Consider the following 14994-nt stretch of genomic DNA (forward strand, 5'->3'; position numbering starts at 1 on the left):
GTATTCTAATCAAAACTGCTAGTGAAGAGCTCTGATTAGAATATGCTAGGCTGATCGTGGGAAAGCATCCACATTGCACCTCAGGGGCTCTAACGTTTGTGTTTACTTTTTCTCACTCCCGATAGAGCTCCCTCCGATAAAGCACCTTCCATTTCAGCTTGAGCTCCTACAATTTATCTCTGATCTTACTTGAATCAACTCTAGTCCTTCATCTAACCAGTGTAGCTGGTGACTGAAGGATGGAGCAGAAGCGCGGCCTCGTGCAACTTTCTTACTAGTTTCTAGGAAAACGATAGAGTCTTGTCTAGATTTTTGAAAGTGTATAATCTTTGCACAGGATCTGAAGTCAATTCTGTACAGCAGCAGGATGAAAATCTCCAGATTTTCTCATGTCCAGACTGGAAAGGGTTAAGAGGGAGGCCCTCCAATGGTGCATCCTGTCACCAGAGCTTGCTTAATCTGGCTTCACTTTCAGAGGACCTCTACCACAGAGCAGCAGCAATCAGGTTCCAAGCCGCTAGACTCTTCCCTCCCCTGCCCAACATCAGAATGGATGGCCCATCAAGACAATGCGCACACTGGACTGGGACAACTCAGAAGCACCCATATTTGCTATCTTTGCAAATACAGGTGGGCAACACACCTCTGTGGAGTTCTCAGCTTCCGGTGGCTGTGGCAGCTAATTGGGAGTAAAATGAAGCATGTTAGTCATGGCATTTGCATTTTATAGACCACAGAGAAGTCTGCAGACCGACACCGAAGGATGAAACACGGAGAGAAAGATCACAGACAGGTGATTCCACTGAATCACCTGTCACAGGGGGCGGGGCAGGACCAACCACTTTAAAGTGAATGGAATGTGGTGGGAAAGATGACTGATAAAAGACACAGGTTTAAAAATCAGAAACTAAAATAATATCATGTCGATGACTTTAATTTTTACCATCAACATGACTAGACTGCAGATCGCCCAGGAGATATTCTAGGTATCTGGGAAGGCATTTCCAGCTTTACCTGAGAAGAAAAGACCTGCCCTAGCTCTGAGTGGCACCATCCCACAGATTGGGGTCTCAGTCTGAGTAAACAGGGAGAAAGGAAGAAGTCAGCTAAACACCAGCGTTCATCTTCGCTACTTCTGAACCGTGGTACAATGTGACCAGTTACCTGGAACATTTGCCATAGCTAGAACCAATCTCTTCTGAGCCATGGTGGGATGTAAACTGTGACCACAGGTAAACCTTTTCCACCTTAAGCTGCTCTAGCGAGGTATTGTTATAGCAGGAAGAAAACAGGAAGAAAAACTCAGTGAGATGGCAGAGCCACTGGTTATGGGTGTCCTGCTGGGCAATGAGAAGGGTAGTTGTACTGTGGCCCAAACAGAACCTTTATAGGCACAGCAATGGACCAAGGGGACAGACAGCAGTACTGCTCGGGCCTGGCATAGCTCCTCATTGCCACTCCCCTGGGACCGATACCTCCTATGGGTTTAGGCTGTCTCCTGTCTCTGCCGCCCGAGGATGGCTTTGCCTGAGGCTTTTCGAACGGCATATCCTCTTTCACGACCTCTGAGACAAGATGATTTTCTGCATTTTGAGCATGATTGCTTTAACCTCATGACTCCTCTAAGGGTGTCACAGATAGGTTTCCTGGGATCATTCCTGTCAGACATGGAAACACCCCAAACTCTATTTCAAAATTCCTACCCCATAGAGGATGACAGACACATGGGTTACCCCCCCACCCCGTGTGTGTGTGTGTGTGTGTGTGTGTGTGTGTGTGTGTGTGTGTGTGTATAAAGGGTGTGGCTAGAAGTCTCCTGCTCCATAAAAGATAGTGCCCCAAGTCTGGCAAAGGACATGTGCATGAACCAGGGAACCAATGTCAGACATACCCGTCAGATCTATGTGGGCTGCCCTGGACCCAAGTCATGCTCCAGCAGCATGGCTGAGTAGTGCAAGGTACAGTTCTGGAGCCAAGGAATGAAGCCAAGGCTCATGCTATGACCATATGACCTTGGCCTCTGCTGTCGCCCTCTGCCACTGTGCACTGTGCACCTCTCCTTAAGCCAGAAGGTGGCTGTGCAGTGCAGGCCAGTCCTGAAGACTGAACCTGTGAGGCCTGGGGTGGGCGTGGAGCTTCCACACATCGAAAGGCGGCCACTTTAGTAATCGGATCACCACAGTGGACAAAACACCCTTAAGAGAAAGCTGTTATCATGTCATTTTAAAAATTGTCTTTCTTTTACTTCCCAACAGGCAAAATGCAAGAACAATGGGAGCAAACTGTTTGACCAAGGGTAGTGAGGAACTTGTGGTAGGCTGTTCAGTCAGGTCTAGATAAAGCGCCTGTCAGAGGGAGTCCAGTGCTACCTCTTCTTGGGAGAAAAAGTCAGTACAAAACACAGCAAGAAAATCAAATCAGAGCTGAGCTGTGTGTCCAAATGGTAAACACAATCCCCTTATGGTCAGTCTGCCTCCTACTTTACGCTAAAACACACCCACACACACACAAAAAAACCCCAAAAAACAAAAAAACCCCACAAAAACAGAAACAAAAACCAAAAAAGCCCCATGTAAACAGTTTTGGTTTTTGTCCTGGGCACAAAATGGACACAGGAGCAGCAGAGAGTTGGCCACACTCCCTTGGGCGTGTACTTTAGGTGCATTCTACATGACAACGAAAGGATTACAGGCAGGGGTTTCCTGCAGGAGCACAGGCTGTTATCCGTGTAGTCCCTTGCCAGAACCATAGCTAAGGGAAACAAAGAACACAAAGTCGGAGACTGCTGTGCTTGCTTTAAAGTAAGTTAAAGTAAAGCTACCCTTTTTAGTTTTTCCCTGAGGATGCTTTTTGAGGCATTGTGAATTAGTATTCAGAAGGACAAGTTTTAGCGAGTTTGTATTGGTGGATTACAATGGAAAAGCAAGAGCACTGGCCAGTGTCATGTGACAAGGGAGTTTGTGAGGCTTTTTCGGTCACTAGAGAACGCCTCAGGCTTCCACCTTCTCACGTATTCACAGAGACGGGGGCATCACTGGGATTCCTTCCAGCTGAAGTATCAAATAATGAATGGTCTATTGACAGTAAACTCCATTTTTAAGAATCCCATAGCCAAGTTCTACTTAATTTTGGACGTGGCAGAGACCCTGACAAACTAGGAATATGACGAGGAACCACGAGCAACAGCCCGCGCCTTCTTCATCTTCAAGAGCACTTCCTGCCCCAGTGAATGAAGTCACAGTTCCCTGGGGATAAGCTGCTTTTGAGGAAGTAAACCACAATTCTGAGAAGCCTAAAAGGGAAGCATACATGTCCCAAGAACAGCTATATAAATATAAGATGTGATTCCAACATAAGTAAAGAGTAGGGTTTGATAAATGAATTTAGTTTCTCGGCAGTTACTATTATTACTAATTACTTTCCTTGAATGGCGATGTTCTAGTGAACACTTTAAGGAGTACCATTTTATGATCTACACATTCTAGGTCGTATTTCTCCCTCCTGGTACTGGCTGCTAATACCTCTGTAATCACAGCTGGTTAGTGGGTGATTAACACAACTAGTTATGAATTTGAAAGCCGAGTATTGCCCCAGACTGCTTCACCATATTGATCCCTTGATTAAAAGCCTTCCCAGAACTTTCAAAGATGTTCAGCAAATGATAACTTAATAGGAACAAAGATTCAGATGAGCAGCAAATATCTCAGAATAATTTAAACAGTAACTCAGGTTTCTGCACCCTCCATGTCCTTGCTGGATGAGGTCAGTAACCAAGGTATCACAACTGTGATGTCAATCGAGTGATGGGACATGTGCCTGGAAGATGCTCACAAGCTTGCTTTATAGACACAAGGTGTCCGACTTCTTATGGAGGGGTGCACATCTGCTCTTGCACATCTTCAACTTCTTAAAGAAAAGATATCCACCCACACCTGCCCATCTCTCTGTCCAGTCCGTCTATGTGTTTCTATCACAGACCAGCACACAGGGTGGTGGTCTGTCAGTAGGCTTTGCTTTCTACTGTCCTTAACAGGAATCCTCTCTGACCCCTGGGCATCCATCATTTTCTCTTCAGTATAATGCCCAGATATGGACCGTCTGGCAAAAGTTGAGCACAGGTCAAGACATGTATGATAGATTGGTATATCAGTCCATCAAAAACAATTTATTGTTTCTGGTCCCCTAAATCAGCACTCGGTTGCTTCTTAATCTACTTGTAAGCTCGGGAGAAGAAGACAAACCAAGACTGAATGGGCTTGCAAGCACATTTTTATCAGCCTTTGAAACCCCTTCATTGAGAGAAAAGAAAGCTTTAAAGAAAACCGAACCAGAGATGGAGGTTTTTTTAGCATTTACAAGAACGATTTTAAGTATTCGAATCTACAAATACAATTCTCGTTTTAACTGCATCTGCTTTTAGAAACAAAGATAAGTTAAAAATTAAATGGCTCCACCCATGTACTTTGATGCATATCTCACAGAGGCTTCATCAGAACTCAGTAGTGTGGTCCGTTATTTAAAAACGCAGTCTGGCCTGTCGCAATGACACGACTTCAGTCGTTCTGGAATAATCTCCGAAACAGTAACAGAGAGTCTAGAGATCTGGAAAGGCCCTCCCTCAGCAGACTCCGCGCAGTGGCTTCTGTGTGCTGACAGCAGGGCTTGCCCTGTGGTTGCCAGTGTCTAACAGTAAACAGTCCTGCTGCACTTATTGGCAATCCCTGCTGAAGGTCGCACATCAGCAGCAAGCTTAAATTCCAGGAAAAAAGAGAAAGGGCTTATGTAACGGCTGCCCGAGTGTTGGCAGGTGCCCAACTCAGAAGTTCACAGCTATGTAAGAAAGTAGGACGCCTCCACCGGGGTCGAGCATCCTGAGCGCGCCCTCTGAAGGTGAAAACTAACAATTCCTAAGCTTCTGTCTGCACTGCTCCTCCCAACCTTCACACAGCCTGAATATTACAGAGGGTTGTTTTTTTGTTTTTGTTTTTGTTTTTTTGTTTGTTTTGTTTTTTGTCTGTGGCAGCTTGTAGGAGGAGCTAAAGGGGAGAGGAGTTAAGGACACACACACAAAATAATAAAATCAAATCAAATCGGGCTACAGCTACCCTGGGTGACAAGGATATCTGTGGGTTTTTTGTTGCTGCTGTTGTTGTTGGTTTGTTTGTTTTTTTTAATTTTCAGTACAGGAAACAAAGTTGCAGTTGCCTGCTGTCACCAGAGTGACAGTAATTCAGTGAGGATCTCATCTTAAGTGAACTGCAGTGCACACTTTTAAAACCCACAATTTATTTTCAAGGACAAAAAGGAAACCTAGGTGGACGACCCATCATCCACTATTGCTGCCTGAATGAACCCCAAGCAAGCTCTCAAAAGGCATGGCACTTCCTACTTTAGAAAAGTGGGTCCCGACTTGAGGTTCCCCATTACATTCTTGCCTGACCCATAAAGTGACTACTTGATCTTCTGGCATAGCGAGAAATCCCCAGATGATGTTTCCCCATAATTCCATGTATTTCTGTCATGTCGTATGACAGGATGGGGTAACTTTTCCATTAATTTGTATGGTCTCTAGCAAAGTCTCCAGCAGGACAGATACTATGTTTTGGGGGGCACATTGCAGCCAGCCCTTAGCGTAGTACCTGAAACCTAACAGGTGCTTGCAGTGATAGAAATTAGTATCTTAAACGTCAGCTGCTGCTCATTTATGACCAGCGAGGGAGCTTTCTGTATCTTGATCTTTCTGTATCTGTGGCTCCCTGGCAACCGTCAAAACTGTGGGATACCAATACCCTGTCTGGGGCCCCATAGGCTATTGGCTGTGGCCCTTTTCTGATAACTGACTGGCGTTTATCATCAGTCCAAGATGATAAAGTATCACACAAGTATGGGGCGGGGGATGCACCCTAAGCACATGAATGTAAAAATCCATCAAGCTTGACACAGTATGGGTAGTTTCCTTTTCCTACCCCCCACCCCCAACCCAGTTTGTTTCTCCTAGCCCCAGTGAACAAGATCAAGCCAGGGGTAAGGATAGAGACTGCCCTTTCTTGCCAAGCAGCAAACACAAACACAAATACCAAACACCCTCCTGTTCCTGGTGTCAAATAAAATTTTATTCTAGGAGGCAGCTGGGAAGGGCCTGTACGCGCACGCGTACTCTTTACGTTTATGCCTCAGCCCTTATTTTATCGTCTTGCCCAAAGTCCCGACGTGCATGCAGGAGCTCTTTTCCTTTTTCCTAAGTTGTTTGTAGCACCTATTCCCCCGAGATACTCAACTGTCCTTTTATCATCATCAAAAGGCAGTGGCTTTTCTGCGATGAGAAAATAGAGGGACCGGACATGCTTAATATCTTCCCCACTGCCACCACCATGATCACTCGGGACAGAAGCCTTCAGTGTAAGGTGTGAGGCTCATCCCTACCCTGATCCTTTGCTGGCAGGAGCTCTCATTAAACTTCCGTAGAAGCTCAGCTGTGGACTGCAGCTCCCACAAGCACACACTGGTAAAAGGCTGGGTGTGGGGGGGGACTGCACTGCAGGAGCTGTGGTAGTTTCCAGAATGGGCTGCTAAGAAAGGCCAATCAGTCATCTCTGAGAAGAGGGCCAGGGCCAATAGCCTGAGGGACTAGGGACAGGGTGTTGGTGTCCCAGGGTTCTGATGGTTGCCAGGGGTAACTACGCAGAGGGGAGCCACAGTTGCTTCCTCAGGGAATTTTCAAAGAATCTAAGCGCCTGCCAGAACATTCTTCTTTTATAAACAGAGAGTATTCTATTTCCTCGAGTATAATTATAAACACACCTGCTCCAACTGTGGAATCTTTCCATAAGCAAGCGGTAAACTCCCAGCCAGGAGAACCAAGTTGTATCCTGAGCAAGCAAACATATCAACTGATTTACTATGGTGCAAACAGTGTATTAATAATGCTACGCAGACCATGGTGAGGGAGGGGTTTCTTTCCCTGATTTAATCTGGACCTAAGCAAATAGAAATTCAACCTCCACAGCCCGGGAGGAGAAGTTTAAAGGGAGGCATTTGTAAGTCTAGGTAGAAACAAGAGCATTGAAGGGTGTCGGCATACAAAGTTCAGTCCAGGACATTCTAGCATAGAAATAAATGGGAAAGCGCCATACGATGCTTTTCTACATGTGATGCTTATGGTTATAAGTCTGCGATGTGCCTGAACTTTCCTTACATATAATTAAGCCATTTATTAAGATTTTTCAACTATGATGTATTAAACCAAAGTAAAAAGATACTGGGTAACATGCCCAATCCTGGAGTCTCATTCCATCCAAAATAAAGTATTAATCAGCCTAACCAAAATCAAATGATATGAAATTCTATCCCAATGCACTCTATTCTACAGCCAATAAAACTATATAATGTAAAAACAACAACAACAAAAAACTATATAATGTGTAGTGTACATGTTTCCTCCACCCAAAAATCTTTTTTTTTTTTTTGCTGGTATCCCTTACCATGTACATATCACAGCCTAAAATCATGAAGGCTGTTGAAAATACACAGAACAAACAAGAGGTAGAAAAGAAATCTCCAGTACAAGATCTCCTCACGTATCAATCCATTCCCAGGATACTACTGTAACTGCATGGTGAGATCTCCTCATGTATCAATCCATTCCCAGGACACTACTGTAACTGCATGGTGACAGGTCCGTATAGGAACCACAGGGGACATCTTCATTTCTGCATCTATAGCCAGGTCTTCCAGAAGAGAAATTACAGCTGATGGGGTTTCCTAATATCAGGGGTAGAAAGTCTCAACTAGCACTTTGGGATTCACACTGCCTTGTGAAAAAACTTGTGACCCCAGACACGCAATGACTGTCAACACAGAGCAGGAGAGTAGTGGGCTTGATGTTTTGTTGTTGTGTTTTAACAGCTTCGCAACCCTGTCAATCTGTTCTCTCTCTTTGGGTCAGATGCTTTACACAAAGCGAAATTCCTTTATGTTAACGTCAACAGTGAACTTCAGTTAGTGACCAGCGCTAACCAGAGATTCCGCTGAGATGAGGGAATGCCTGAAGCCTTATCACAGCTTAGAAACTCTTTATCTGGAGGACGGTGGGATATCCAAGGACAAATGATAAACACTCTGGAGAGAAATGCTAACACAGACAGGACCAACCCTGCTCACCCCCAGAAGGCACACTACACAAGACGCTAGACGCAGAGACCAGAGGACACAGCACAAGGTTAACTAGAAGGGTATCATGGAGACACCACCGTGGGACATTAAAAACAATAAACAACAAAATTAGGACCTCGGCATTTTCCAATTCATCAATGGAAATTTGCTGGAAGAGAAGAAAGGAGGGGAGAGAAAGAGAAGATTTGTTAGGAAAGGAAACACAAGAAATCTAAATGTCAGAAAGTTGCAAGGATATGGTCGTGCTCAACCATGGCACCTTCAGGTGCTGACAGGCAGTGGCCATTTGAAGGAGTTTATGCACTGTGGACAATGTCACAGCTTGGAATGACATCGGCTCTGGAACCAAATATGCAATATGTGCCATGTTTTATTCACGCAATGAGCAGCAATCCTCACCAGTCCACCATCCGAGCATGGAGACAGCCTTGTACTTGCTTATAAACAAGAAAACTTGAACTGAGTGGGGCCAGGAGGCAATTCCCCAAGCTATGGTTTTCAGAAGTAGTTAGGAAGGGATAAGCCAAAAGACTAGGGCACTCTTAACTCACTTGACTGGTTTATTGAGGGTCGGGAGCCCAAACCACAGTTGGGCTCAGTCAGATCTGGGATTAACTTCAAGAGGCAGAGCCTAACCATATCTCAAAACCTGGGATCATGGGTGACCGAGAAGCACCAGTTGCCCCAGTTGGATGACTAACATGGGTGCACTGGCATCAACTCTATGGAAATTAGAAAAAAAAAATCACAAGAGAATTATCTCAGTTACACTGGGTTAAGGAAAGCTGACTGATTTACAATTCAGTTACATTTCATTCTGCAAAGTGAAGAGTCTTGTCAGAAATGTTAGTAGCCAAAAAGGCCAAAACTCTACTCATCCAGAATGGAGGAGCTTCAGTGATTAACAGAGAACTGACAATTGTCAGAAATAGAACCCCTGGCATTGCCTGAGGTTGGCTCTCTCTAGAACTAAGGCAAGGATTATTCAGAATGGGAAGTGGAATGTTAAATTCTGACATATCCTTTTACATTAGTTCCTGGCCTCTGAATTTCTTCCGAAGCTCTTTGACCAATAATACAAACCTTGGCCAGCTCAATAAAAACTTACTGTGACCTGAGAGAGGCCAGTACCTAAGATAACTAAGCCATTCTTTTTTCAAACAGGATCAAGATTTTCTGTGAGTTAGAGATTCAGAGCAATCTTTATGATTCTGAGCTATAGGGGGTGTTAATTTTTTTCTTAGCCATGGGTGAGTTTTAATATACACTGAAAACAAACTGTAGTGGGTATTTCATATGCAGAGTACTTACAGTCCCGGTATCATTCTGAAGTTTGCTCTCTTTGAAGATACAGGATACAAAGATGGGGAAAGCTTCTTACCAAAACATGCTTCAACACCATATTAGCAATCATTTTTCATACATTATTTATTTTTATGTTTAGTACCTCATTCTCTGCATTCAGGGACATAACAGGTGAAGTTGTGGGTTGTTTCTTTTCTTTCTTTCTTTTATTCCCTGAGTGCTTGTAAAGGTCTGGAGAGGGTTTGAGTGTATTCTCCTGGTTCACACACTGGGACACTGAACCTCACTGGTGACATGCCTTGGTAAGACCTAGGGGGACGGCCCAAGGTCACACACAGAGCACTGTCCTTGTATGGCTCTAAAATTTGCTATTTGGATTGGTTTATTTTATTTCCCTTTTGTTTGGGTTTGGATTGGGAGGGGACAGGATCTCATTCGGTAGCCCACGCTGGCTTGGAGCTCTCTACGTAGCCCAAGTTGACCTCAAGCTCTAGGCAGTTTCCCTTCCTCAGATTCTCTGGTTATCAGAGGGTGAAGGGTGTTAGTTACAAGCTGTGCCCTGCGTTAGTTCTCAGGAAAGTTAGCTGTAAGGGTAAGGTGGATTTCTCAATTCTCCTTTGGCTTTCTGTTTCAGAATGTGATTTCTCACTCCTTCAACTACTCAACATTAGACCATAACCAGAGAACAAATGAATGGGGCTGCCCAATCTTAGAGTTCCAGGCTCCCAAACTATAAGTTATTACTTATTTATTTTAGTTAACTAATTAATTAATTAAGGTAGGTAGGAAGGTAGATAGGTAGTGGGGATTGTGTCTGTTAAGCCAACATTCTACCATAGACATATCTCATTTTTATTACAGAGCCCCGCTCAGGTATTTCACTATAGTAACATCACTGTAACACAACAATCCCTACCTTTGATATTTCCTGGATGAGCATATTTTGTGAGCTAAACACTCATTAATCATTATTCTGATATCTACTCAAAACCACAGGCCTAGGGTAAGCAGAATTTATAAACTTACCTTACAATTGGGTGGCAAATCAGAACTGAGCCGAACCCTAGATATACTGCAACATTTAATGCTCCTGTCTTTTATATGGTAATCATATACCATAATGAAACATATGTTAAGGCTACAGGTTAATGTCAAAGCGCATGAGTGTAGTTAATCTGCATACTTATTTTGTGTTGGTCAAAGTCTAGGTATCTAGGTTTAGGTTCATGGGGCTTGTTCTTAGCTGTATGATCCTAGACAAAAAAGTGTGAACTTTTCTATGTCTTCACCTTTGAGTCTAAAAATAACAATGATGATATTTATCTCTGGGGCTGACCATAGATAAGATAGGAGACTGTTACACAAGAGGTTAGTAAATATTGTATCTGGTGATTAAAACCTGTAATTCAGCTTTAGAGAGATGATGGTATATTTGAATCTACTTGGTAATCCGAGTCATTCTTTTCAATGGTCTTTTCTCCCCTTTATGAAAGTAGACCCACGAGAATACCAACGCTTTTAGGTTAGAGTAATAAGAATTGTTTCCAATTTCTTTCTCATCTGTGACCTTGATAAAGCCCTGAAGTTGAATGAAAAGGCAGAGATGAGCAAAGGTACACAAAGTCTCTTCATCCACAGGAACTGCAGCTCAGGGCAAAGGATACAGAAATGGCCTGAACTGACAAACACAGCATGAGAAAAGCAGGAAATGGCGTGTACCAGCATGTGCAAGACTGGGTGGGGTCTAGTCTTGACCCCATGGAGTCTCCATGTGATCCTGGGCAGATATTTCATCCCAGCCCAGATGCTTCTGCTCAAGGGAGGGTTAATGAGGAAGTCTGAGGTCCTCAGACTTTAATCAGTCTAGATCTGATTGTGGCTATTAAAACTTAAGGACGGGAAGAAGGACAGTAGCAAATACCCTCAGGAGGGTGGTAGCCATGACAACATCCCACACAAAGGGTAACCAGCAGGAAAAGTGTGAAGAACACCTGGGAGAGTCCTCAGCACAGGGCCAGGGACAACTTGGTTTATAAAATCCCAAGCCAACTGGTTTCCTTAAAAAGATATGGCTACTGCTTTGGTTGTGCGTTTTTCTACTCTTGAAAATACTGGCCTGCCTATGTGTTGTGCTTCTTCAGTACAGCAAGAACAGATAGCAACTGTTGAAATATCATTAAAGAATCTTGGTGAGACAAAGTTATTAACCAGACAGGGAAGCAGAGACCCTTTCATGCTTCCTGCCCATTTCAAAGATCCATTGATACAAATGGGTAAGTAGCACTTTCAAATAGCCAAACCACCAGGGCCAGAAGTTTCAAGGATGTAGTGCAGGCTCTTAGAGCATCTTCCTTGGTTTTGTGGTCTTCCCCTTTCTAGCATATAATGTTCCCATTTTCCTGAAGTGGGGAGGACAGTCCCAAGCAGTCTGGAAAGAGATATCAGCCTCAGGGCTTGGGCATGGCTAGTTTCTTTACCAGCTACAAAGGAAAGTGAACTGAGGCCCAAGAAACTCTTCTAACCTCTGGGCATTCCATACTCTCTCTCAGTCTTTCTCTGCCTACTCCATCCTGAAGCTGCCCTTGGTGTCTCTCCTCCCATCCTTTCCCCTTTGTTTCAATTAAAAGCTACCCAGGTGCCCATGTGTGTATCCCTAGGGGAGAGTCATCTCATTGTTTCTACCTGGACTAAGACACTTTGCATCTACCATTTTTATAAGCTTCTGCGTATCACGTTATGTCCACAAAATCCTTATTTAGTGAACAAGCCTTCACCTTTACATTTATATACTATAAACATTTAGAATGAAGTTTATATATATGTTGGTTTGTTGGGTTAGTTTGAGACAGGATGTCATGTGATCCAGGCTTGTCTGGAACTCTGCAGACAAGAATGACCTTGAACTGCGGGTCAACTTGCCTCCTATTTCCCTAGTGCCAGGACTACAGGCATGCACCAAGATGCACATGCATCCAGTATGAGTGCCAGTGCAGGGTGTCAAACCCTGCTTTGTGCATGCCAGGAAAGCATCTTACCAAAAGGGGTATAGCCTCAGCTGAAGTGATATTTAAGCCTAGTGATGTGGAGACAGCAGAGGGCTGTACAGTAACAACTACACTTCTCTCTCTCTCTCTCTCTCTCTCTCTCTCTCTCTCTCTCTCTCTCTCTCTCTCTCTCTCTCTTCCTTTGTATTCTCTGTGTATCACTGGCTGTCCTAGAACTTACTCTGTAGATCAGGCTGGCCTCAAACTCAAGAGATCTGCCTCCCCGTGCCTCCCGTGGGCTGAAATTAAAGCCATGGGCCACCACTCCACCTTGTTTTCTTGTTCTTATCCAGGGAGCTTCATTTCCTATGTAAGCTATAGTGAGAGACCTTGCATAGGCTAAAGGGTGATATTTCAGCAGTCCATTATAATAATTTGGTTATCATCCTCTAGTCTGACAGGGAGAGAAGTGGTTTAAATACCCAGACTTCTTCCCAGAGCCGACCAGTGAGTTACTGGGTTTTCTGAAAGGACAGCGAGATCAGAAACCATTGGTAAGAGTAGCTAGCAGTTAGTAGGTGTTATTAACTACCCAGTAAAGGTTGGTGACACTGAGACTCATGCCTAAGATTCCTTGCTGGACAAGACAATGAGCACCAGGATCATTCTTGCCCTACCGTGCCCCACGAGGGACACATGCCAAATGCCTGCTTTCTCCATCTACCAAGAAGCACCAGGTCACAGGAATTGTCCATTTCACAATCTCAATCAGAAGTGGTGACATGCGTTGCTTGTCTTATTTCCAGTGAGAATTAGAGGGAGTTTCTTGAGGTGCTGGAAGGGTTGTGAAATACCCAGCAGAAAGAGACAAGTCAGCCCACGGGTGTGCTGAGCTGGAACACACATTCCCAGATCCGGACTGATACACAGGACTCTACGTCTCACTGGGAAGTTCACCAGGAAAGGCCTTAGAACTACTTCCTTGACATTAGGCTGTGTGGCAAGTTGTCTGTGAGAGACAAATAATATTTATATTTGACTCGTGGGGAGGCAGTCATATGATTCAGCTATCATTCTGGACAGGAGAAGAAAACTTAAAAAATAAATAAACTGCCAGCCAGTAACTCAGGGGTTTCCAAGCACTCCCAAACCTTAAATTTAACACACAGCATGATTTGAACAAGACTATAAAATGCAGTACCTTTTTCTCCATAGCCTCTATCTTTGGTCATCATTTCCCTGAGGGTCTGTAAGACTTTAATGCACAGTTTCTCTTCATTCTCCTCTAGCAGCTGCTTGGTGTGTTTTATGAGCCTGAGAGAGAGAAAACAGGGCGACATCTTGAAACCACACTGCAGCTGAAGACATGTCACAAGAATCCTGGTCTAACTAGTCAGTGAGAGAGCAAACATTTCAGAAGGGTTCCTCCTTTAAATACACCCGGGCATCCACACGCTTGCGAGCCGGCGAGCAGCCACGTCTCACACACGACACCTGCTGGTCGGGAACGCATTACCAGGCTGACAAGGCAGGAGCTGGACACACAGTGGGAGATTATACCAAGTGGAGAAGGCAGACAGAGCCCTACTCACAAATGGGGTTATTTCTCCTCTGAGGATTGCTGCTAAAATACGCCAGTAGGATATTTTTAAAACCCCCATGAAGATGACGGTTGGGGAAACTCGCTTTCTGTATCCAGAGCCTCATCTTCAGAGGGGCTTCTAGGGCAGAACCCACCTTCTGCGTAGGCAAACAACTCAGCTTAGTGAAAAATCAAATGGGGATTTTTGGGGGGTGGGGGTCAAAAGACTGCTGACTTTTTAGTTTATGGCCCACATGGCATAAACTAAGAATCCAAAAACATGTTAGGGAATAATAGTGAGATCATTGAAGTCCAAGACTTTTGAAGGCCTGGAGGGTTATGACATTTGTTTGCTTGTACCACACATGGTAGGTGTTTGCGCCTAAGTTGTTGAGTGGAGAAAAAAACTGACCAGGCATGCGATTCAAACAGAGGGGGAAGTGTCAGTGGGATCTAAGAGACAAGTTTGCTTTGGGAGGGTCAGACCAGGACTCTAGTATCTGACTTGAACCCACAGAGTTGAAAACTGGCCAACAGCTCCTCCTTCAGGAACAGCGGCTTGGCCTGGCCGTCAGGAGTTTCTGGCTACTGACCACCCCAGAAGGGAGGCTGCTTACTTGCAGATGAAACCTCCACTTTCGCATTTCCTCCTGGCGTCCGTGTTCTCAGGGAAAAGCAGTTCCGGTCTGTGTAGAACATCCACGAGCACAGACAGCTCGGCCTGGACCAGGGGCCGGAGTCGGTCCTCCAGGGCAGACACGATGTCCTGGAATGGAAGTGTGCCTTGGTCAGCAGCTCAGGCGGAGGCTGGCTGCAGCAGAGTGAGAGGCTATCTGTCTCTGCCTAAGCATGTGGCACAGGCTGTGTTAGTGCAACTCTAGTATTGTCTCCCATTGCTTTCAGTTATTAGATACTGCCCAATGGTTACCGGAAGCATTGCCTCCCAATCCA

At 44.6% G+C, this 14994-nt stretch overlaps 1 protein-coding gene across 1 annotated transcript in view; it reads right to left on the minus strand.

Moving 5' to 3' along the window:
* Itpr1 (inositol 1,4,5-trisphosphate receptor type 1) overlaps positions 1-14994 on the minus strand; it is a 323135-nt gene that overhangs the window by 114607 nt on the left and 193534 nt on the right. Inside the window, exons 38-41 of the mRNA XM_032905993.1 lie at positions 14661-14809; positions 13666-13775; positions 8288-8322; positions 644-679 (exon numbers count right to left, since the gene is read on the minus strand). Of these exons, the coding sequence (XP_032761884.1) occupies positions 644-679; positions 8288-8322; positions 13666-13775; positions 14661-14809 (330 nt within the window). The remainder of the gene's footprint in view (positions 1-643; positions 680-8287; positions 8323-13665; positions 13776-14660; positions 14810-14994) is intronic.

Source organism: Rattus rattus, chromosome 6, assembly GCF_011064425.1.
Source record: "Rattus rattus isolate New Zealand chromosome 6, Rrattus_CSIRO_v1, whole genome shotgun sequence".
Lineage (NCBI taxonomy): Eukaryota > Metazoa > Chordata > Mammalia > Rodentia > Muridae > Rattus > Rattus rattus.